This window comes from Ruditapes philippinarum, unplaced genomic scaffold (assembly GCF_026571515.1).
Source record: "Ruditapes philippinarum isolate M1 unplaced genomic scaffold, ASM2657151v2 ctg5340_1_1_1_1, whole genome shotgun sequence".
Lineage (NCBI taxonomy): Eukaryota > Metazoa > Mollusca > Bivalvia > Venerida > Veneridae > Ruditapes > Ruditapes philippinarum.
This window is the reverse complement of record NW_026857487.1, coordinates 109,213-132,593: the sequence shown is the minus strand read 5'-3', so window position 1 is coordinate 132,593 and position 23,381 is coordinate 109,213. Positions and strand designations below refer to the sequence as shown.

At 31.7% G+C, this 23,381-nt stretch overlaps 1 protein-coding gene across 2 annotated transcripts in view; it reads left to right on the top strand.

Annotated features, from left to right (window-relative positions):
- Nucleotides 1–23,381, top strand: part of LOC132749916 (fibropellin-1-like) — a 131,952-nt gene that overhangs the window by 19,087 nt on the left and 89,484 nt on the right. Inside the window, exons 10-14 of one of the 2 annotated variants that reach the window (XM_060739845.1) lie at nt 988–1,101; nt 2,974–3,087; nt 3,263–3,382; nt 3,746–3,767; nt 3,907–4,314. In XM_060739845.1, the coding sequence (XP_060595828.1) occupies nt 988–1,101; nt 2,974–3,087; nt 3,263–3,382; nt 3,746–3,767; nt 3,907–4,183 (647 nt within the window). In that variant the 3' untranslated portion in view covers nt 4,184–4,314. Of the gene's footprint in view, nt 1–987; nt 1,102–2,973; nt 3,088–3,262; nt 3,383–3,745; nt 3,768–3,906; nt 4,315–23,381 lie in introns of those variants that run through there. The other variant, XM_060739844.1, reaches the window with a different exon arrangement.

Genomic DNA, 23,381 nt, shown 5'->3' with positions numbered 1-23,381 from the left:
CCAAAATGAAGTGACCCATTGGGAGTGACCATCATATCATAAATATGATGTTCAAATGAAGATTTATCAATTTAATAAGTTCTAAAACGATACCGACTTTTACATATCATGTAAATAAAGGGGGGGGGGGGTAATAAAAAGTTTATTTTCTATAAAGTCTGGGTCAATTGTTTCAATGAATGCATATATTTTGATAATTACACATATTATAATTATGTACAAATATTTGCAGTACATATTTAACATATTCTTCAATGTTTGAAAATTGTTTTACAAGCATAATTATATACAAATATATATTATCACTTACGTGTAGTGATGAACAAATAACATTTGTTAAATTCTTATGAATTATCAAGTTCCAGCAAACCAAACCCTGGAACACAATTTACCATTTGTAATGAAAAACATGATTCATGTGAATCCATATGTGAAAAACAAAGTCTATACCATAAATGTAACATACAGTTTCCTTTTCTTGGAGAAACACTGTTTCCTATCATATGAAAAACATATGTTATTCATGTGTATACAAATGAAAAACATGTGTTTGCACCATATGTAAAATGCACGGAAGGGCACCTGAGGTCTTCCTCCACCAGTAAAGCTGGAACGTTGCGATATGATCTATACTGTGTCGATGTGACGTAAAACCCAAAACAAACATGTAAAACATATGGGGTACTTTTCTTGGAGAAACCATATGTTTCTACCATATGTAAAACATGTGTGTCACATACGTTTAACATGTGGTGCATATTTAGCAACAAAATAATATATTTATGAAGAAGTTAATGTAATGAATGCATTGTGTTGATAAACCGTGTGTAAAAAATGAATATTATTGATTGATAAGATGTTTGATTAATGCTTTGCAAAATAGGTTGATTGTTTACATGGTTATATAAATATAGTAAAACGTGTTTGTACTCATCTTTCTATTCAATTGTAAATTTGACTAAAATGTTTTTTATTTCATGTACAAAGATACGGACCAATGTCAATCAAATCCCTGTTTGAATAATGGCACATGCGTTGATGGTGACAGGTCCTATACTTGTAATTGTACTGAAAGATGGAGTGGTATCAACTGTGAAATAGGTACAATAAAGTGTACATTTATATACATTTTAGTTAGATTTGCAATAAAATGAGGTTAGATTTTCTCATTTGATTTTTAGGCCCAATGAGATAATTATAAATATTTCAGAAAGGGAACTGAAATTATCTTCATGTCTATTTTTTAAAACAACGTCCCTGAGAAAAAATATGTAATAAATATGCTCTTTTATTTCTATTTTTAGACAAACATCTTTATTCGAATACTTTAACGCATGTGTAAAAGATGTAACTTCTTTATTAAATACCTAACTGGTATTCTGTAATTTTACAATGCAGCTTTTGTAAACGTAATGACAATACTGATTTAACAAACTACGGGGTACATAAATATGATTTTAATTAGAAAAAAATAATATCTTCAACATTTAAGATTTGGAATACAACAAATGTCAATAACAACCATGTGAGAATAACAGCACTTGTATTAATTCTCCTGCTACAAATGTATGTGTACAGAGGGATATAACGGCGATAATTGTGCGATAGGTTTACCTGATTTAAGTTATGACGATGACGATCAATTTGATTTCCCTTAATTTTTAATATTGCTGGTCTTTCCATTTAAATAGGTATTTTTTTAAGTTTAAGCGGTATTCAATCTTCAGAACGAAGAATGAAGAACAAATGTAACAGCACTTATGTGAAATACGGGTCGACATTGTACAGCCGCACGGCACTTGACACCTGTTGTTTAAAATAAAAATCTGGAAAAGGGTGGCTATACAGAAGCAATGAAATCATCAACAAAAAAAACATGAAAATTGCAGACTCATGGAATTGTTCCAATATGTCACATTGAAGATTCATTTCTAATTGCCGTATGAACACCTTTGCAGATGTTCCAAAATTTAACTTCTTAACATTTTCATGTTTGTATTAAGCCGGTGCTAAAGGGCTTTAAAGGTATCTTCCACTTTTTACAATAATTGCTCTGTACTTACTGGTTCCAGGAACGGATTCAATTTGGGAAAGCCTTTATAAACTTATAGCTTCATAAACAATCGAACTCAAATAGATTATGAATAAATTAAGTAGAATAGATTTACAATGCAAATAAAACATGGAAAAAATGTAAAAAAAAAATAGAAACTGATAATTATTTTGTATTCTTGTAATTACATCAAGAGTTGGATGTAATACTTGAAAACTTCAAGTATGTTTCATATGTTATCTTCGGGGTGCATATAATTTACTATTTTGGCACATGTGTGTACTTTGGCTCCCCTACTATGTACTTTATTTATTATATAACTGTATACTTCTTTTATATATATTTTCTATGCATATATCAAATGCGACCCGACCTAAAAGCTGTATTATACTTGAGTGTGATCCAGAATGCCGTTTCTGATGTTACCGCAATTACGTTATGGTTGAATATGGTTTAAGACTCAATCAAACAAAGTCTGCAATTTTCATGTAATTTTGTTGTGATTAATGTTTCCGAGGGATCACTTTGTTTCCAGATTTAATTATACCCTGGAACGTGTATTTGGCTCTTGTGGACATTATTTGATCGGATCACACTCGGCGTGCGCTACACCACCTTTTAGGATCCTATCCTATTAAAATTCACCCGAGCCCAGAATAAAATACTCCCCTGTTATAACTCAATTATGCATTAGAGAAAATATTGTTTTAGACTTTAAAAGATTATTTTCTACGTTCATTGCTCAGCGTTCTTTTAAATTACATTTCAAATGTTAAATATCAAAGATTTCATGGTGAAGTGAGTTGTTCTTGCATGCGCAATTTCATCCAAAGATGTCCTTGATACTTTATAACGAAAGTTTAATTATCAGTGACTCCTGATATAAATGACACTATCGAAACAAATGCTTTTTAATATAGATTTAGACGCATGTTTGTCTCAGCCATGTGAGAACAATGGTGCGTGTGTAAAAGAAATCAATGGATTCGTGTGTTATTGTGATCAAGGATACGAGGGATATAGATGTCAATATGGTATGGTTATAACAGCATATTAAAACTAAACAAACCTTAAAGATTTTATTGATATTATTTTCATACAAATAAATGACCCTGGAAAATACTGATTCTTTCTTGGTTGAGTCAAAAATGTTTGAAATGATTTTCACTACAGTAGTTATGTTTCAATAGAACTTTTTTGTGTTTCCAGAAATTGGGGATCAAACAACATTGATAGTTGTACTGATATCTTCAATTTGCGTTTTATCAATTGTTGTTCTCACTACTGTATGTTGCTGTTTAAGATATAGCAAAGAACATAAAAATACTAGTAAGTTGTTATTTAACAATCAAAATATGCATAGAAAAACAAACTTTCCTCTTACTTAAATTCTCTTTTTAAGGTTTGCATTTTAATGTCAAAGATAGTATGATTCCAGCGAATAATTTTGTGCACCGAGTTCAAAGACTAAAGAATTGCCTTTAATTGTTTTGCCATATGGATATTCAAAAGAATAAAGCACATGTCTTTTATATCAGGTGACCATCAACATAGTAATTGATAAATCTTATTGTAATACATTCCTAATTATAAGTCCGAAACAAAATATATTCAAGTATTTAATACCATATCTGTAGATAAGTTATTTCTTGTAATAACACATATTCTAACGAATTCGTTGATGTCTTTCAGAAACGGACGCTTCCAATGTACTGTAAGTAATTTTACAAATCATATTTTATTAGAAAATAAAAAAGTCATACTTTGACTATTGATTTTGTGATAACATTTATAAACAGAATGTTCAACTTTTCGATATAACTGTCAATTATAAAACAAATCTTCTATTCTAGTAATAGTGGTAAAAGAGGTTTGCAAAACACTATAGAAGTTGAAACCGTACAAACAGAAATGGAAGAAGGGCACTACAACGAGGATGTTTACGACGAAATAAAGGAAAATACCCTGGCTGACGTTGCTGATTACATACATCCGGTTACCGATGTTGAACTACCTAGAGATGCCGATGGTTATGTTAAATTTGCTGACAATGATCAGAGTGTTGGTTATTACAAATTAAAGCACACGAAAACTGAAGATTATTCCAAATCGTCTGTATACAAATTTTGAAAAGAACAATTTATTCATTTATCGTTTTACTAGTATATTTTTCAGATAACATTGCCTATGACTACGATGATCGTATTAAATCATATAATTATATTGAATATCTACAATAATTAAAAGAAGTCTCTTTATGATTTATATTTTTATATATCATGACTTAAAAGTCTTTTTACTGAGGAGAAAATGAGTGGGTAAAGAAGTGAAAGAGCGTAGATTATTTTTGTTCCTATGGTGAGGTGTGATGTAGTTTTATCTTACTTCTTGTACTGGTATACGTTGTTAGACGTTTATTGTGATAAATCATTACTACGTATGTTTTCCAAACTGTAGCTGCTCGTTATTTAGGTAAACTATCTACTTTTATTCATTTCTAACTTTAAATCATTATAAATTTTGGAGGAATATTTACTTCAAATAAATTGAGACACTGTTGGAGCGTAAGGCGTTTTACATTTGAGCAGTTAGTATTATTGTATTGAAGGGAGTTTTGTTGTTTTATTTATTTAATCATTTCCTTATTTGCTTCTAATTCGTGGTGTTGGTGATATTGCTGGACGGTACTAGATTTGTTGAATATATTTGCGGGATTTTTGTCTTGTCAAGATGATCTTAGATTATGTTTTTTTTTAAATGTGCTTTGTTTGGTTTCTTTATAATATGTGTAGAACCTTGTCTTGTCAGGTCATCGTGTTGCATATACGTGAAAAGATATTCTGTATAAATAATTATTGAAAATGGTGTGTGATTGTTTCGGATGTAAACAGCCGCCAGATATGTTTGCTTTTTATGTACATATTAAGGTATAGGAAACTTAAAAAATAGTGGTATCTGTAAAAAATTACGTGATAGTGATATATTAATAGTTCAATACATAAAGACTGGCGTTTCAGCTCTGCATCGAAATTTTCTACAAGTTTGCAGTCAAAAATCAGACCCGTCCAAAGACTAGTTAATATGAAAGTCAGTCATTCTCCTTGAATTATATTTTAAAACACTTTCAAGAGTTTTTTCCAATTTCTCCATCTATCCAGTATCACATAAATGAGCTTGAGAGAAAGAAAAACTGTTTTAGGAATAAGGAAGGTTAAGTACTTGAATTAGTTTGTATATTTCTTACTTTGTTAATATTCTAAACTGAAGCATATTCATTTATTGTTTGATTATGTCAAGTATTCAAGTTTCATCATTCCGTTTAAAAAGTTATACAAACAGTAAGTGAATTATCACATACCCGTGCCGCTTTGCGTAAAAAAGGTAATGCACGGCCGTGCATATATTTTGACATGAAGTCATAAAACTTGCGTTAAACAAACAGATTGTAAAAAGACGCGCTAAATGTTAGCGTTACACTATAAGTGCGTCAATGAAACATTATTCTTTTTCACTTTAAACAGTATTTTATGTATGTGATAAAAAGAATATTATAGACCTTTTTACAATACGATTTTCCATAGCAACGAATGTTGCATTTCGCGCATGCGCATTCTGCGTAGGGCAAAAGCAATAACGATGTCTGCAGTTTATCATACTTTAAGGCTTTGATAGATGCGTTTTCATGTTATGTCACCCAAAAATATTAATTTTGGGATGACTTAAGGTGGTAAGTACTATAAACGTGAATTTATTTTTTAACAGATCTACGAAAATGTGGCGGGAATAATATCAATGGTGAAAACGGGGCACACACATGTCTTTGTTAAGGTATCATTAGACCGACTTTTCCATGAGTAATTCAAAATTGAAAACAGCAGGGTGTTTAAAGATAAAATTTTATTACCCCTGTATTACATAATATTACACAATTTGTATTGTACACTTCTTTGAATAACTGGATTGGTCAGGCGGCAAAGTGTCAAACAGATTGGCTCCTAACGTTTATTCATTCAACAGGGACGTTTAAATATCATTCATATAGTTAATCAGTTACGCTTATAAAAATGGTAATTTATGTAACTTTTAAATATACCGATCAATGTTTATGGATTTTGAGAAGAGAAAAATTGTGTGACTTGCATTATTAAAAATAACATGTATAACGAATAAGCGGATAGATAAAATGTGTGTTATATCTTTTCCAAACAACCCACCTTAACTTCTCAAGATTTTGAAAAAAATAATTAATTATCTGAAATCTATTTATGTGACTTAAATTTTTCTGTTTGCATCACATGCAAATCGGAATAAAGTATATAATCAGGTATATTGAACACTTAAAAAATGCATTATCACCTGTACTGATATTTTTTCTGAATGATAATTAATCTCGATTTCATGTTATATAATTTCTTTTGTTTTTAAATGAACTATTTCAACAGCAAATTAAATTGACTTTTTATTTGCTAATAGATATTAGTTCCACATCTTCTTTAAAAAATGATCTCAGTGTCAGGTCCGTGATCGTAAATTCTTAAACAAGTATCCTTTCCATGCCTTTTTATGGCATTCTTCGCCACAAAGCTATAAAGTCATCTTTTCTATATTTGTTGAAAGCTATTTTATATAATTTTCTACCGTTTACCTTGAACTAGCTCGGAATTGTCAAAGAATTTCTACTATATTTTTTTGTAGGGCGAAGCATTTTCTGCCCTACGCCGATTGCGCATGCGCGAGAAAATTCTAATTCCGGTCGATTTTTCATAGCAACGGACCGCGTCGTAAAAACGTCTATATTTGTGTAGGTTCATTATTGAATTTATTGAACTCGTTAAATGAATAAATATTAGGGTTGCCAGAGGCCTGCATAATATAATTTTATTCAAGTTGTTCAATAAATTCAGTATTGAACTGACACTCATTCTATGTTCTTTAAATATTGAATTATTGTATAATTGGAATTGTTAAGACGGCATTTGTTTTTTATTAATGAACTGTTTTGTTAAGTCATGTTTTGTATAAATCTTCATATCATTTCCATGTAGTATTTTCTTCTAGGAGTAGTCTTGCGAAATTATATAGAAATTGAATATCTGCATTTTGTGATAATATTCTATATCTTTTTATACGCTTAACAATCATACTATATTTGTTCCAAACAAATCCTACAGCTTGGTGAATGTAAGAGAACGTAAAAGAAATGTTAAAAGTATCCTAAATTTGGGTTTAAAAACACATCTCTATGTCGACTTATTCCACTTACTAAAACAACTTTTTGAAACTTGTGAAATGTTGGTACTTCTTTTTGTAAAATGTTATCTCTAGCCACACTTTCGTGTTCGTAGTTGCGAATAGCATATTAATACTTAATAATATAAAATTCTTGAATTAAATGAGTTGGATATTAAACGAGGCGGAAGTGAAGAGTTTTTAGTTCATAATGTTAGTGAGAGTCAGTGGGATAGTGATGATGATGGAAATATATCGTTCAGTACGAAGCCATCATTGTGGTTGAAGAAAGACGATAATGAGAGTGTTTTATTTAGTTGTGGGATGGGGACTCCTAACTCGGCAGGTGCACATATAGACGAGTCCATTTATATAAAGTTTAGACACAGTGCTGATGAAAATTCCACGACCAATAATAATTCCAAAACTAGCCAAAACATTCCATTTTTTCTTATATATCGGAGTCAATTGATGATATACCTATAGAAGACACAAATAAATCATTTCATATTATATTTGAGGATTCAGGGTGTGATTATTAAAGTTCTAAGACTTCAGCAGAAGATGTTTGTGTTCACATAACAAACCAGTCTGATTTCACAGAGAGTTCCCATCTAAGTTGTAGTAACGGAAAATGCAAACTTTCATCAAGTGCTGGAAGCAAATGCTTCTGTTCCAAAAATAGTTCAAAAACACATTCAAGGACAAACTCGCGCTCAATGTCAAAAGACGTTGCAAATTTCACTATTGAATCAGAAGTGAAACAATCAGCTAAACATGAGACAAAAGATGTTGATAAGAATGAGAAACATCATGAAGCAAAATTGTCTTACTTGTATATACAAATGCAGCTTTGTAAACGTGAGACGTTGAAAGATTGGTTGGCATCAAATACGTTGAACAGAGATAGACACATGGTACTGGACATGTTTGATCAGATAGTTTGTGCTATAGAATATGTTCATGACTGTGGACTCATGCACAGAGATTGAAAGGTAATGAAATATGTTAAATGTTAATCAACTGAATTGGTTTAATGGATTTGCCTAGCTTTGAATTTTAAACATTCCATTAAAACGTTAAGGGATTTAAATATCAATACACAAAAATTTCAGTTACCAACATTATAGAGGCTAGTCATACATTATCTAACATTTATCTTTGACATCATTAAAGCTTTGTCATTTGTGTGTTCTTCTTTGCTATATCTGTTTACATACAGAACAGGACACTAATTTTCAGCATGATATGATTTATATTTCACTGTTTTTTTTTCAATATCTCACTTGAAGATATATGAGATACAAATCATATACAGACATATATTATATGCTGGAAGATTTGTTCATTTTATATTACAAACTTGTGTAACTGAAATAATAAAACACCATTACACAGGGAATGTGGCATAACTGTACTGTTAAAATAGCTGATATTTTACCATAACTTTGCTATATTTGTAATATGGAATTAATATGATACTGTGTAGAAAAAATTCTATGAAACTGAAACTAAAATTTCTATTTATTAAAGATAATGTTTAAAAAGCTACAATTTTAAGATATGTCCTAGAAGGGTTTATTAGTAACATTAACCTTATTTTAGACGTGTATTTGACTCTCATAGATTTTTGCAAGGCAATTTCCCTTGGGTACCTTTTTATTACTTGCAAACCTAGCCAGGAACTTGAATTAGCTGATTACAAGTCTCCGGTCAAAATATTTGAATAATAACCTTTAAATATCAATCATTATATCATTCAATAATAATAATTATGTCATCTTGTTATTACCATTTGACATTTATCAGTATGTATATATATATCAATATGGACAGCATCAGTATTCTATGAAATTTCCTGTATTTTGAATTAATGGTCTGTTTTCAGTTCAGCTATTTATTTTGTTATTTCCCTAACATGATATTATTGTGATTTTGTTCTTATTTCAGCCTTCCAATATATTTTTCTCTATTGATGGGGTCATTAAGATGGGAGATTTTGGTCTGGTCACAGCCCTACCTGAGGAGCAGAATGAAATGTTATATGGGAGGTAATCCATATAGGAAACATACAGCTCAAGTGGGAACACAGCTCTATATGAGTCACTGAACAAGTGAGTTATCTCCCCATTAACCATATTAATCTTGCCCAAAGTTGATGTCATATTATTATGAAATTCCCATTTGGTATTATTTACATTTCAAGGAATTTACTATATTTTTCAAGGGATTTAAAAAAAAACAAATTCATGTGATTTTCTACATTTTCAAAGGATTTGATATATTTTGTTTAATTTCCTCCTTTTTTTGGATGACAGGAGGTTTTCTACCTTTTCAATGGAATTTTTTTTTACATTTTCAAGGATTTTCTATATGACTGTTCTATATTTTTTTGTAAAATGTGAACTCTATATAACACAGCTTATTTATTTATCTTTATATATATTTCTACTTTACAGACAAGTGGTAAGGTTATTCACACAAGGTAGATATCTACAGTCTGGGTGTGATCCTCTTTGAATTGCTCTACCCATTTGCCACACAGATGGAACGGGTCAGTACATTGCTTAAAGTACGCCAACAAAACTTTCCTGATAGATTTTCTAGAGAGATGCAATATGAGGTAAGTGTATAAACCTGTCAATCATAAGTTGTATTGTTCACTTGACTAGTATTAAACCTGTTAATCATAAGTTGTGTTGTGCACTTGACTAGTATTAAACCTGTTAATCATAAGTTGTGTTGTTCACTTGCCTAGTATTAAACCTGTCTATCATAAATTGTGTTGTTCACTTGCTGTCAATCATAAGTAGTGTTGTTCGCTAGTTGTTGTTCACTTGGCTAGAATTAAACCTGTAAATCATCAGTTGTGTTGTTCACTTGCTGTCAATCATTAGTTGTGTTGTTCACTTGCCTAGTACTTGGCTTGGCTGGTATGATGGTATAAAGTCTAACCAGAACAATATTAAAGGTACATTAAGCCTTGAAATAATTACATTTCCCACTCTTAGACAAGACAAAATTTGTTTGATTAATGTTTAAAGAAATAGATTTTAGATTTAGAGCATGTTGGGATGCTTCTTCACCAGATTGAAAGTAAATTTGAAATTATCTGTCAGAAAAGTAGCAAAATAAAAAGGGGTATTTGACTTTCATGCAAAATTATTGAATCACTATAACTACATGCTTACTGCCAGAAAGTAACAGAAGCAATAGAACATTCAGGGATATTATCATTGAGGAAATTTTTATAAACTTAACAGGGCAGTCACCAAAATTAAAAAGCTTTCGAGAAATTAAGATGAAAGGTTTTCTTGAGCTTAATTGGCCTTTAATTTTAGCATTTTGATATCATTACCACTGACATTTTCAGTGACAAGTACTAAGCAAGACAATTGTTATATAATTAAGCATGGTTTGTGTTAACCTTTTTCAACTTGTCCTGATTTTGATTGCAGTTGACTTGTCAACAATTCGGACCTGTTCATCATTAGTTTGGGTTTCTTAAGTTTTGAATACTCAAATTAGAATAAGTACTACTCTAGACATGTGGAGTAGATATTTTAAATTCTAAGGCATGTGCGCAGGGCTACAGGTAAAATCATTGCCCTCTTTCTCTCTTTTTTTAACTAGGTTTTGTCTTGTAGCTTTGACACATTCATAGTATCGTCTGGCAACACATATATCATTGTCAGTACAGATCAAATTAATATGTCATACTAAAATTATGTTAGTATATTCTTAAATTAATTAATTATTAATATTTGTAAAATTTACTACATTTGAGTTTTCTAGTTGTATAAATTTTTAAATTTCTATGTTTTTTTTCCCCCTGATTTTTTTTTCTTTTATAATAATAATGTAAGATATGTACATATATTTATTTGATGCTATAAGTTGTTGTGTGTAACATTGTGTATTAATTTCAGGCTAACTTTGTAAAATGGTTACTGTCTCCGAAGCCGGAGGACCGACCGTCTGCAAACGAAATATTGTCAAGTGATCTCCTGAAGGACTTTGAAAACCGTAGAATGCCTCGCAGGTTCAGAACAAGAACTGTTTCACAAGAATAGAGTTTAATGAGGACTTGAATGTGACATTCCAATGTCAAAGTGCAGGCAATATTTGTCTAGTGTATATTCACTATGAATAAAAACAAAAACTTTGTAGTGTGTAACTTTGATATAACATCTTGTTGCATATAGAAAGAAACGTTTTACATGGCAAAATATGAAATAAAACTGTTTCTTACAGTGTGCAACATGCCAAATCATGTGCTTGCAAGTTAGTAATCTACAGTGTGACACTGTTGGTAACATTTTTTTTAATATGTGTACTAAATTATCTTATTTGGTAGCATTAGCAGTAGTTCTGCAAGATGATACAAATATTAGTGGTGCCTTGCAGGCCAAACCATGTTGGCATTCAACAAGAAATTATACGTTGATGGCACATTGTATAATATAACAAATCCATGATCAGTAACAAATGAGACGGCAATAATTAAGTTTACAGTAACTTTATATTCCCATAGATTATCATACCGTGGCATCTGGTCTTAGCTAATCAACATGTAAATATCAGCAGAAGTATACGTTACAGACTAATTTGTAAATTATACACTGGAGAATATATTGTGATCATACCATTGCAATTAGAGTAGTTATAATTATAACATAATCTCATACATAGAAACAAATAAGGAGCCTATTAGAACATGTGGCTGTGTCATACATTTGTTTGTAAATAAAGCCAGGACAGGTTTGATAACTATCTTAAAACGTGCTAAAAATATATCTTGTATGTTTTTCATTAGGAATTTATTGTCCCCCGCCTTTTCGAAGAAAAAAGGGAAATATAGAAATAGGCTCCGTCCGTCTGTCCGTCCGTCTGTCCGTCCGTCACACTTTCGTGTCCGGTCCATAACTTTGTCATTTATGAAAGGAATTTGAAATAACTTGGCACAAATGTTTGTTATAATAAGACGATGTGTCATGCGCAACAACAACACCCGTACCTCAAGGGTCAAGGTCACACTTGCTCATCCAAGGTCAACATTGTCTATTTGAGGGTATATGTCGTGTCCGGTCCATAACTTTCTTATCTTTGAAGGGATTTTGTAAATACTTGCCACAATTGTTCACGTTAATGAGACAATGTGTCGTGCGCAACAGCCGGTCACCTACCTCCAAGGTCACACTTTGAGGTCAAAGATTAACATAGTCTGTTATAGGGTATATTTTGTGTCCAGTCCATAACTTTTTCATAGATTAAAGAATTTTGAAAATACTTGTTTTTGAAGAATCAGGACTTTTTTTATTTCCACACATTGAGAAAGTCAACTAATTAAAGTTTGACACGTCAGAGTTCTACTGTACTTTATCATTGTACATATGATACCATACTGATGTCCATTAATCAGCAGTAATTAAAAGTAAGCTAAGACAGGTAGCCTGATTATTTCTTGAGGAACAAAGTAATTTTAGTTAAATATTAGACCTCCCTGTGTGCGTAAAAACTTATGATCTACTAACAAGTTAAATCTGATTGGTGTTTAAGGTTTTTTATAATAATAAACCAAACATCTTCCATCTTTGAACAATCATGAATAAACATGCCTTTTTAAAGGGAATTTCATAAAATCAACATTTGTACAAGAATATGTTGTAATTTTATTTTCATTGGTCTTAGAAGTTACTAACTTGTATGATTCAATTTTATCTTATATGAAATAATTATGTGTAAGCCTTCCATTTAGTACTTTACAATTCATTTTCACTATGGCATTTGTGTTGTTTATGTATCACACATGGTCAGGTTGGTTGTCAGTTTTTTTAGTGGATAGTTAAAATCCCTTGTTTATTTTAAACTGCTTTTACTAATATACGGGTAACATGACATTTGAATGTGAGATGAAGAAAATAAGATAATTTATATATGGACCATAGTTAATGTAATCTTAACGTGTTGATCATATTTTAGTTTCATTTTCCTTGCCAAATGTAATGAATTATAATCTGTGCTTCCAGAACAGAATGCATTCTACGAGTTGGTAAGGCAGAGTGTTTTACAAAAGTAAGCATTGGTATGGCAGATTGTTTTACAATAGAAAGAGTTGGTATGGCAGATTGTTTTACAAAAGTAAGAGTTGGTATGGCAGATTGTTTTACAAAAGTAAGAGTTGGTATGGCAGATAGTTTTACAATGGTAAGAGTTGGTATGGCAGATAATTTTACAATGGTAAGAGTTGGTATGGCAGATAGTTTTACAATAGTAAGAGTTGGTATGGCAGATTGTTTTACAATAGTAAGAGTTGGTATGGCAAATAGTTTTACGATGGTAAGAGTTGGTATGGCAGATAGTTTTACAATAGTAAGAGTTGGTATGGCAGATTGTTTTACAATAGTAAGAGTTGGTATGGCAGATTGTTTTACAATAGTAAGAGTTGGTGTTATGGCAGATTTTTTACAATAGTAAGAGTTGTATGGCAGATTGTTTTACAATAGTAAGAGTTGGTATGGCAAGATTGTTTTACAATAGTAAGAGTTGGTATGGCAGATTGTTTTACAATAGTAAGATTGGTTGTGCAAATAGTTTTACGATGGTAAGAGTTGGTATGGCAGATAGTTTTACAATTATAAGAGTTGGTTATGGCAGATTGTTTTACAATAGTAAGAGTTGGTATTGCAGATAGTTTTACAATAGTAATTAGTTTGGTATGGCAGATAGTTTTTACAATAAGTAAGAGTTGGTATGGCAGATTGTTTTACAATAGTAAAAGAGTTGTATGGCAGATTGTTTTACAATAGTAAGAGTTGGTATGGCAGATTGTTTTACAATATAGTAAGAGTTGGTATGTCAGAATTGTTTTACAAAAGTAAGCATTGGTATGGCAGATAGTTTTACAATAGTAAGATTTGGTATGGCAGATTGTTTTACAATAGTAAGAGTTGGTATTGTTCATATTGGTTTTACAATTCTAGTAAGCATTGGTATGGCAGATAGTTTTACAATAGTAAGAGTTGGTATGGGCAGATTGTTTTACAATAGTAAGAGTTGGTATGGCAGATTGTTTTACAATAGTAAGAGTTGGTATGGCAGATTGTTTTACAATAGTAAGCGTTGGTATTGCAGATAGTTTTACAATGGTAAGAATTGGTATGGCAGATAGTTTTACAATATAGTAAGAGTTGGTATGGCAAATAGACTTACAAAAGTAAGCATTGGTATGGCAGATAGTTTAAGGGTAAGAGTTGGTATGGCAGATAGTTTTACAATAGTAAGAGTTGGTATGGCAGATAGTTTTATAATAGTAAGAGCTGGTAATTGGCAGATATGAGGGATTTCAATATAACTTGGCACAAAATGTTCTTTATTGTGAGGTGGAGTGTATGTGCAAAATTTAGGTCCCTGCAGCCAAAAGGTCAAGGTCACACATAGGGTCAAAGTTCAGGTAAAAAATAAAAATGTGTATGGGGACCATTTTAGTTATCATTTATTGAGGGATTTGAAACACAAATGATCCTTTTCATGACTACTGGTGTGAACATGTAATTAATGTTACTATATGCAGGTCAAGGTCACTAAATGATGATAAAATATAGAGATTTTGTTCCAGAGCATATCTCCTACACATACAGAGAGACTGTTATGAAACGTCATACAAATGTTCACCACTATGAGAAGCTGTGTCTCGTGCATGAACCAGGTCTCTAGGTCACAGGTCAAGGTCTCACTAAGAGGTCATTGAAAAACGCTTGTCCGGAGCAAAATATCTACATGCATAGAGGGATCTCAATATAACTTGGCACAAATGTTCAGTATTGTTAGGCGTAGTGTCGCCACTAAAAATTTTAGGTCCCTGTGGCTAAGGTCAAGGTCTCACATAAGGGTCAAAGTTGAGATAAAAAATCACTAGAGATAATTATATATCAGACATTGCCCAGAGCTTATCTCCTATATGCATATCTATAATGCCCACATCTCTGTCAAAAGCTTCTGTGATGGGCGTATATTGCGACAATGTTGCCCTTGTTTGGTATTTAAAAAAAACACAAAAAACTAACAAACGGTTATCCCTAAACACTGTTTAATCAGCAAAAAAGCTGTTGGTATTTTTATCAATAACTCTTTCATTTTCCTAAATTAATTGATAGTTTATGCATTTTACAAGTTATATATGTTATAGTGTGTGATATTACATCAAATATTTGATGTAGCATGTGAAAATATCATTAAATGTCATATTAGTAATTAGTATAATGATATCACAGTTATTAGTAACTATTATTAATTGCACTCTCTTTTATGTTAATTGCACCACTCATTGACATTTTCAGTTTGATGAAATATTTATCTGTTATTGAATTTGACTTGTTACTTTGAAGAATAAAAATGATATGAAATTGAAAGTTTTTCTTGTAATTTGATTGGAGAGTAAAAAAATGACTATTACATAGATATATGACTGGCTAGGAATAATTTTCTACCCAGTCAAGCAACATTGAAGTCATGTGTGAGGAGGACATTTTGATGTTACGGGGAACAGGGAGGGGTATCGGAAAAACAATTTTCATTTAATTTTTGTCATGGAATACAGGGAGTTTATTTCAAAGAAATATTCATCAAGGGATGAGTCAAGCTTGTGGGACCATATAACATTATTTACATTGATTATTCTTAAATGACACTTTATATTAGTACTGTGACCACTTGTGGTGTTTAGAATTTAAACATGACATATCTACTTTGTATGAAGTTAAAATATGTTTATTTTATATTACAAAGACTGTGAAGCAAATATCAGTATTTGAGCATAGTATATCTTTAAGCTTTTAAACTAGGGTTTTGTGACATTTGGCTTTACAATAAATGAAATTGTCAGTCTTAAAGAAAAACAAGGCAAAATAATGGCAGTTGAGATAAAATAGATCTCCTTCAAACAACACAAATTTTAAACGTTAAAATAGTCTAGAAGGTTATATGATCTCGGATCAAATGAAGTTTTATGAACTTCTCAATGTGCATAGATATTAGAAATTAATATTATTATGACAAAAGTTGCTATAACTAATATAATTTTAATGTGTATGAATATTCTTTTGTTGTCCCAATAATTTACATTGGAAACTGACGCCTATTACAATGACTCCGTGAGGTTATTGGGTTTATTAAAATACTACAAATGTTACTGGTGTTACATATATATCTGTTGTTATACGCCGATGATATTATTCTTTTTGCGAAAAGTGCAGATGATTTGCAACATTCTCTAAATGTTTTATTAGAATATTGTAATAGATGGAAATTAACAGTAAATACGAGAAAAACTAAAGTCATTGTGTTCAGAAAAGCAGGTAGATTACCTCAGAATTTACGTTTCTTGTATAATGATCAAGAATTAGAAATTTTATCTCGTTTTAAATATTTAGGTGTTTTATTTACGTCAGGTGGTTCATATATTCAACATGATAAGTTGTTAGCTGGACAGGCTTTAAAAGGTATTTTCAAAATGAACAAATATTTATATAAATTTACAGATTTATTACCCAAACATACACTTGATTTATTTGATAAGTTAATTATGCCAATTTTAATGTATTCCTCAGAGGTATGGGTTTTTTAAAAAGCCCTACATGTAGAAAGAACATATTTAAGTTTTTGTAAAAGACTGTTAAGTGTTAAAGCATCTACCCAAAATGATTTTATATATGGCGAGCTTGGTAGACAAAGTTTGATATCATATAGAATGTTTAGTGTTATAAAATATTGGTTAAAAATATGTACATGTCCAGAATCAAAGTATATTAGAAATATTTATTTGATGTTAAAGAATGACGCAGGTAATGAACCAAATGTAACTAACTGGGTGACTAATGTTAAAAGCTTACTAATAAAACTAGGGTTTGAACATGTATGGTTAAACCAAGGTGTTGAAAATAAAGAACTATTTTTATTGATATTAAAAACAAAGGATAAAAGATATATGGCTGATTGATTATAATAATAGATTTAGAAGACTCGACAAGAGCACTGTTTTTTTAGAACAATAGTTAGTTTTTTAATTTTAGTAAATATCTAGATGTTATAAATATCCGTAAGTACAGAATAGCTTTAGCCGTTTACGCATGTCATCTCATAGATTAGCTGTAGAATCTGAAGATGGAGAAAACCAGAATGTGTTCCTTTTAATGAACGAATATGTCATATATGTAATACATTGGAAGATGAATACCATTTTGTACTTGTATGTAATATGTTTAAAGAACTTCGTACAAAATATATCAAGAGATACTATTGGAATCACCCTAGTAATTTTAAATTTATTTCTCTTATGAATACAGAAAATGTAACAGATATTCGTAATTTAAGTATTTACACGTATCATGCTTTTATTAAACGTCAGCAACATATCGATTCACTGTAGATTTGCCAATTTAACATGTAGATATATCTATAGCATAATTCTAGGTTAAAGCTTACTAAGACAAAATGTTTTGTAAAAATAAATTGCTTTACATTATAAATAGTATAACCGGCTTTTGATATTTACCCTTTCTGTCAATGGTAAACTCATCTAAAATGAAAACAGTGGTTTGAATAAAATATATATAGATATATCTAGACTACTTTAATCTTTTTGGTCAAACACAAAATGCTTTATGGTGTATGCATAATATTTAGTACTTTGATGATAACCTAGTCATAGATACCTTTAAAAAATGGTTCCGTTGATGGAGACTCCTAATCATTCTGTTTATAATGCCGTTGTTATGTACAGATCACCATTATGTGCTCTATATTTTCGTTTTCGTTTTTCGATGGGGCATTTATGTGTTGGTGAATGTATCATATGTAGCACTATGTGTCATTTGTGGATAGCGCCCCTTTCCAAGAAAGAGCAAAATCCTTAAATGATATTAACATATTATTTAGGAGCATCCAACCTCGTTAACCATATTATTATTATATAGAAATTAATATGTTTTGTCGTATTGTAATATTTACATTATTCTGCCTCTCCCAAGCGAGATGTCATGTGTAACCACTCTTCGTTTAATATTGTTCCCTGAAACTCTTTGGTTTGGTAATTTTATATGACACAGTGAATCAGCTTAAAGTGTATGAGCTACTTTCCCATTGACCAAAGAATTATTTCCCGTGAATACACATGCCATCTCGACTTCTTGTCACGTATTGCCATGTTTCTATTTTTTGTATGTATATATATTGATGCTTTGTCAATGGCTCTTTTTAGGGCTTTAGTGCAAATAAAAGTTCTTCTTCTTCTTCTTCTATATGTTTTCCAAACACTTTTTTTATATTTGTAACAAATATAGTTTCCAAACCCTGCTTGCTTTGTTCCCTTTCTTGTGTGGTGATTAGCTGATATTCAGTAAAGATTAAAACAACGGTCGAAAGTGTAATTCAGGTTCAAAACTTATACATACATTTCTGGCTATCGCATAATATTTATGTGTCCGTCGTTGACGGAGGAACTGAACTCTTAGCTACACTAAAACGTTCACTTTTTCTCCTTTATTTGCATTGGAGACCTCACTTGTTATACATTGCACTTTTGCAATAGTCAGTCTTGTAAATAATGTAGTGAAATGTTTGTCCTCGTTCTGCTGACTAATTGCTAAGCTATAAAAGGGGGATGTTTATTTTTGTTTGTTTGTTTTAAAGAGCCAACTTTATTACTATATTCAGTACACACGTTAAGCAGGTTAAAGTTATCCTAATCTAACAAAACGATCGCATTTTGTATTTTCTATTTGGAAACTATTAGCTCTGTTAAATGTGTTCAGGAGATCATTTCAATTATTTATATGATGCTGAATTAGGCTAATTTGGCTGCAAATGTCAAATACTCCAGTACTGAAATACTAAACTTACATCGTTGCCAAAATAATTCCATGGCCCTTTTACTGTGTCCCAATAGAGCAATAACGAATGAACAAATTAGGACATATTATATAAAAACGGTTATTAGTTATGAAATCTAATTAGTAAACGTTTTTTCCCCATTATATTAAGCTGTGGTTCATGACATTTAGCTATGAGTATAAATGTGGCGTAAAACGCAAAAATCCCTTCACATTCCATGACTAGTAGAAGCGGTCGGAATTATGCAATATTATTTAAAAAAAGATCAACAAAATTTCAAGATGTCTTCTGAGAAAGGATATTTTAAATGTGTGTTGTATAGTTTCATGTACATTAACTTGGCAATATCGAAATTGACAAATGTTTCTGTTTTGGGGACGACTATCTCGCCAATTGAACCGTCATCACAAGATGATAACAAAACCAGGATAGTGTTGAAAACGTATAAAGGGGACTTATCGTCTCCTCCAGAAATTGAGAAAATAATTATAAACTTTTCCAGTCCTATTTCTATTAATTATTCAAAACTGGCATTAGAGCAAATTATTGAGGAGAAAGCCACTTTTTATCTTTCGCCGAATAATGGCAGCCAGAGACAGTTTTTAATTTCAAATCAAATACGGTTTTGTCCGGGCATTAATTTATGCTGGACGAATGCAAGTATAAGAGATGATAAATGTTGTGAGGACTGTTCCTGTGATTCCGAGACATGCATGGAAACAAGAAGTTGTTGTCCTGATGTCCTCCCACCAAACTATCTACAATATACTGGTATGGACCTTACAGTATTTAATCTCAGTAAAACCATGAACACTTCAATACAGGATTCATTTCCGGAAATACCAACTTGCGAACCTATACGTGTGATACCGACTTACAGTGAACAAGAAACTGGTTATTTCATGGTGTCAACATGTCCATGGACACAAGACTCGGAATTTAAAAATAACTGTACACGTGTGTACGACATCAACTTTGAAGAATTCATGAATTATCTCCCAGTTTATAATCATATGACATCAATTACTTACAGGAACGTTTATTGCGCCCTTTGCAATAATGCTGAGCCAGCAAATTTGGAATTTTGGAAACCAATGGTAAAATGTGGAGATCATTTTTACAGTGACATAAAAAGTAATTTTGTACCTTCTGACGTTAAAACAGTTTATAATATAAAGTTTGAGATACCTGGAGACGAGGCTGTTCCATTGATGTCTTGTAGAAGTGCTGTCTCACGGTGCAATATTACAGGGTATTGGGAACGATACGATCACAATGTTGAGGCAGGTTGTTTAACTTACAGATCCATTGTCGTTTACGGTGGTCGAAATTATCAGAATATATTTTGCTTATTGTGCAATGAAAATTTCCCTGCTATCAATGATTGTGAAAACGCAGCAAAATGGAGTTCTGACGTCATTATCAACGGCCAAGCAGGTTATGATTCATTGCCCATGGGAGACGAAGGTCTAGAAGGTCTAGCAGGCGACCAAGGGTATTATTCATTTTCTGGACTAATTAGCTTATATGATACTCAGTTACGTTCTATTAGACCGTTAGACTTTCGAGGATTTTATTATTCTAAGGTAAGTGTAAATTTCCTTTGAGGACGTTTTCCTGCCTGAACAAATATTGTTATAAAAGAATATTTCTACAAAATTATTTGAAAATTCATAAAAAAATATTAGAAACTGTATGAGGAATGAGTATCAATCGCTTTTATTTTCATAAACGTTTTTTAAAACAAACTCTGCGTGAGGTTTTTAGTGTTGTTATACTTTCTAGTCCTTCGGGATCATTGGTGCCAACACTATAAAGTGTTGAGAATTGAGTACCGCTCAAGCCGGTGCTAGGGGGCGTGAGGGATGTTGCACTTATACATAATCCCTCATGTACAGACTCAATCAAACCGAGTCTGCAATTCTTATGTTATTTTGTTGTGATTAATGCTTCCGAGGGATCACTTTGTTTCCAGAATTTTGTACTACACAACAGCAGGTGTCAAGTGCCGTGTGGCAGCCGTAAAAAGTTGCCCCGTACTTCACTTCAGTGTTGTTATACTTTCTAGTCCTTCGGGATCATTGGTGCCAACACTATAAAGTGTTGAGAATTGAGTACCGCTCAAGCCGGTGCTAGGGGGCGTGAGGGATGTTGCACTTATACATAATCCCTCATGTACAGACTCAATCAAACCGAGTCTGCAATTCTTATGTTATTTTGTTGTGATTAATGCTTCCGAGGGATCACTTTGTTTCCAGAATTTTGTACTACACAACAGCAGGTGTCAAGTGCCGTGTGGCAGCCGTAAAAAGTTGCCCCGTACTTCACTTCAGTGTTGTTATACTTTCTAGTCCTTCGGGATCATTGGTGCCAACACTATAAAGTGTTGAGAATTGAGTACCGCTCAAGCCGGTGCTAGGGGGCGTGAGGGATGTTGCACTTATACATAATCCCTCATGTACAGACTCAATCAAACCGAGTCTGCAATTCTTATGTTATTTTGTTGTGATTAATGCTTCCGAGGGATCACTTTGTTTCCAGAATTTTAAATACGAAATATTATGTTGTAGTTGATTTGTAAGGTATTTGCTTCAAGCAGCGTTTGAAAATTGATATTTCGCAATATCGGAGGTCTCAGGACGAAATAAAGCTAATACAACATAATCATCATTTTAATATTCTATACCTACATTTTTTAAGACAAATTTTAAATTAACCTGCTTTAAATTTTTTTGAACAGAAATTTATCTGTCAAGAAATAGAAACTTGAGGAACGCCCTGGGTAGAAACGGTACTACTCAATGCACAAACAAGATGGGGACCAAATAAAATAATTGCAATTCCTTATATGGTACGGTATTTGTCACTAACATAATACGAAATTAATCTACCTGTTTAAACACATAAGCCCTTCATGATTTTCGTATGTTTTCTAAATTCAAAATTTTACTATTTCACGTTTAAATGTTGAATTCTGCTTAAGCCGGTGCTAGGGGGCGTGGACGGTAACTTGCACTTTCCAGTACCGTCCATGAACAGGCTCAATCAAACCGAGCCTGCAACATTTTCAATTTTGCCGTGTTGGGCTTTCTTTAGGGATTCTGTATTTATCTATTTTAGGGATAAAATTTATACTGGGTAATATGATAAAAATTAGCCTGCTACTGCCATTATTTATTAATAATTTACAACAACACAGCAAAATTAACAATAGGAGCAGTAACAGCAACACTAACAATATTTCGTTAAGTGTTACATACCTTGTATTCATATATAGCAAGTACACATGTATTTGCAAGGCTACATAATGTACATTATGTATATTGAATTTTTGTATCTGTAATTAACATAATTATGTTTTACTTATTTTTTGTCAAGGAAAAAGATGCCAACACTTTGTGCAATCCATTATCAAGATTTCAGAATGGACAGTGTGTCAACATGTTTGAGTACATCATTACTGATGTTATATATATAATCAATCTACGGATACAAAGTGAGAGGAAGATAACGATTAAAGAAGTTTTTGATGTAACACTTTCATTAATAGACGCTGTGAAACAGGTAGTTAACAGCGACGTTAATTTTACTGATGCAAATCATTCAGTGTGTGAATTAAGTTTATTTCTCAAGTCAAGTGCTCGTTTTGGATCGGACACGCTTTATATTTCCGAGTCGGCATTTATTCATGTGTGAGCTGGAAATGAAAATAGAAAGTTCAGGTAAACTAACGATTGAAGATGTGGCTGATTCAGTACAAAAATATTATAATGAACGTTTGTATGTAAGTTTCGAAAATCAAAATTTTGTATTCAGTAAAACTGCAAAAGATGTGCAATGACTTTCCTCAAAATATAACAGAAACTTTTGAAATTGAACCCAAGCATAAGAATGATACGGTGATTCAGAAATTGAACTTGTTTTGAAGAATTTAGAAGATAGTTCCTTTCCCGGACAAAGATAATTTAACAGTAATACTAGCTTATAAATCAAATATGTGTTTCATGTAATTTTTCAACCAAACAGGAAGTAGACGGTCTATAATTAAAAACCTGCATTATACTTCATGTCCGAAAGTTAATTTATCACTTTCTGAGGAGTCAGTGCAGCGTGTAGAAAATGGTATTAACCTATCAGGGCAAGTTATCGAACCTGAATCAATATATATTATAAAGGTACAAAAACATTATTGTATGCGTAAGCGTTTACA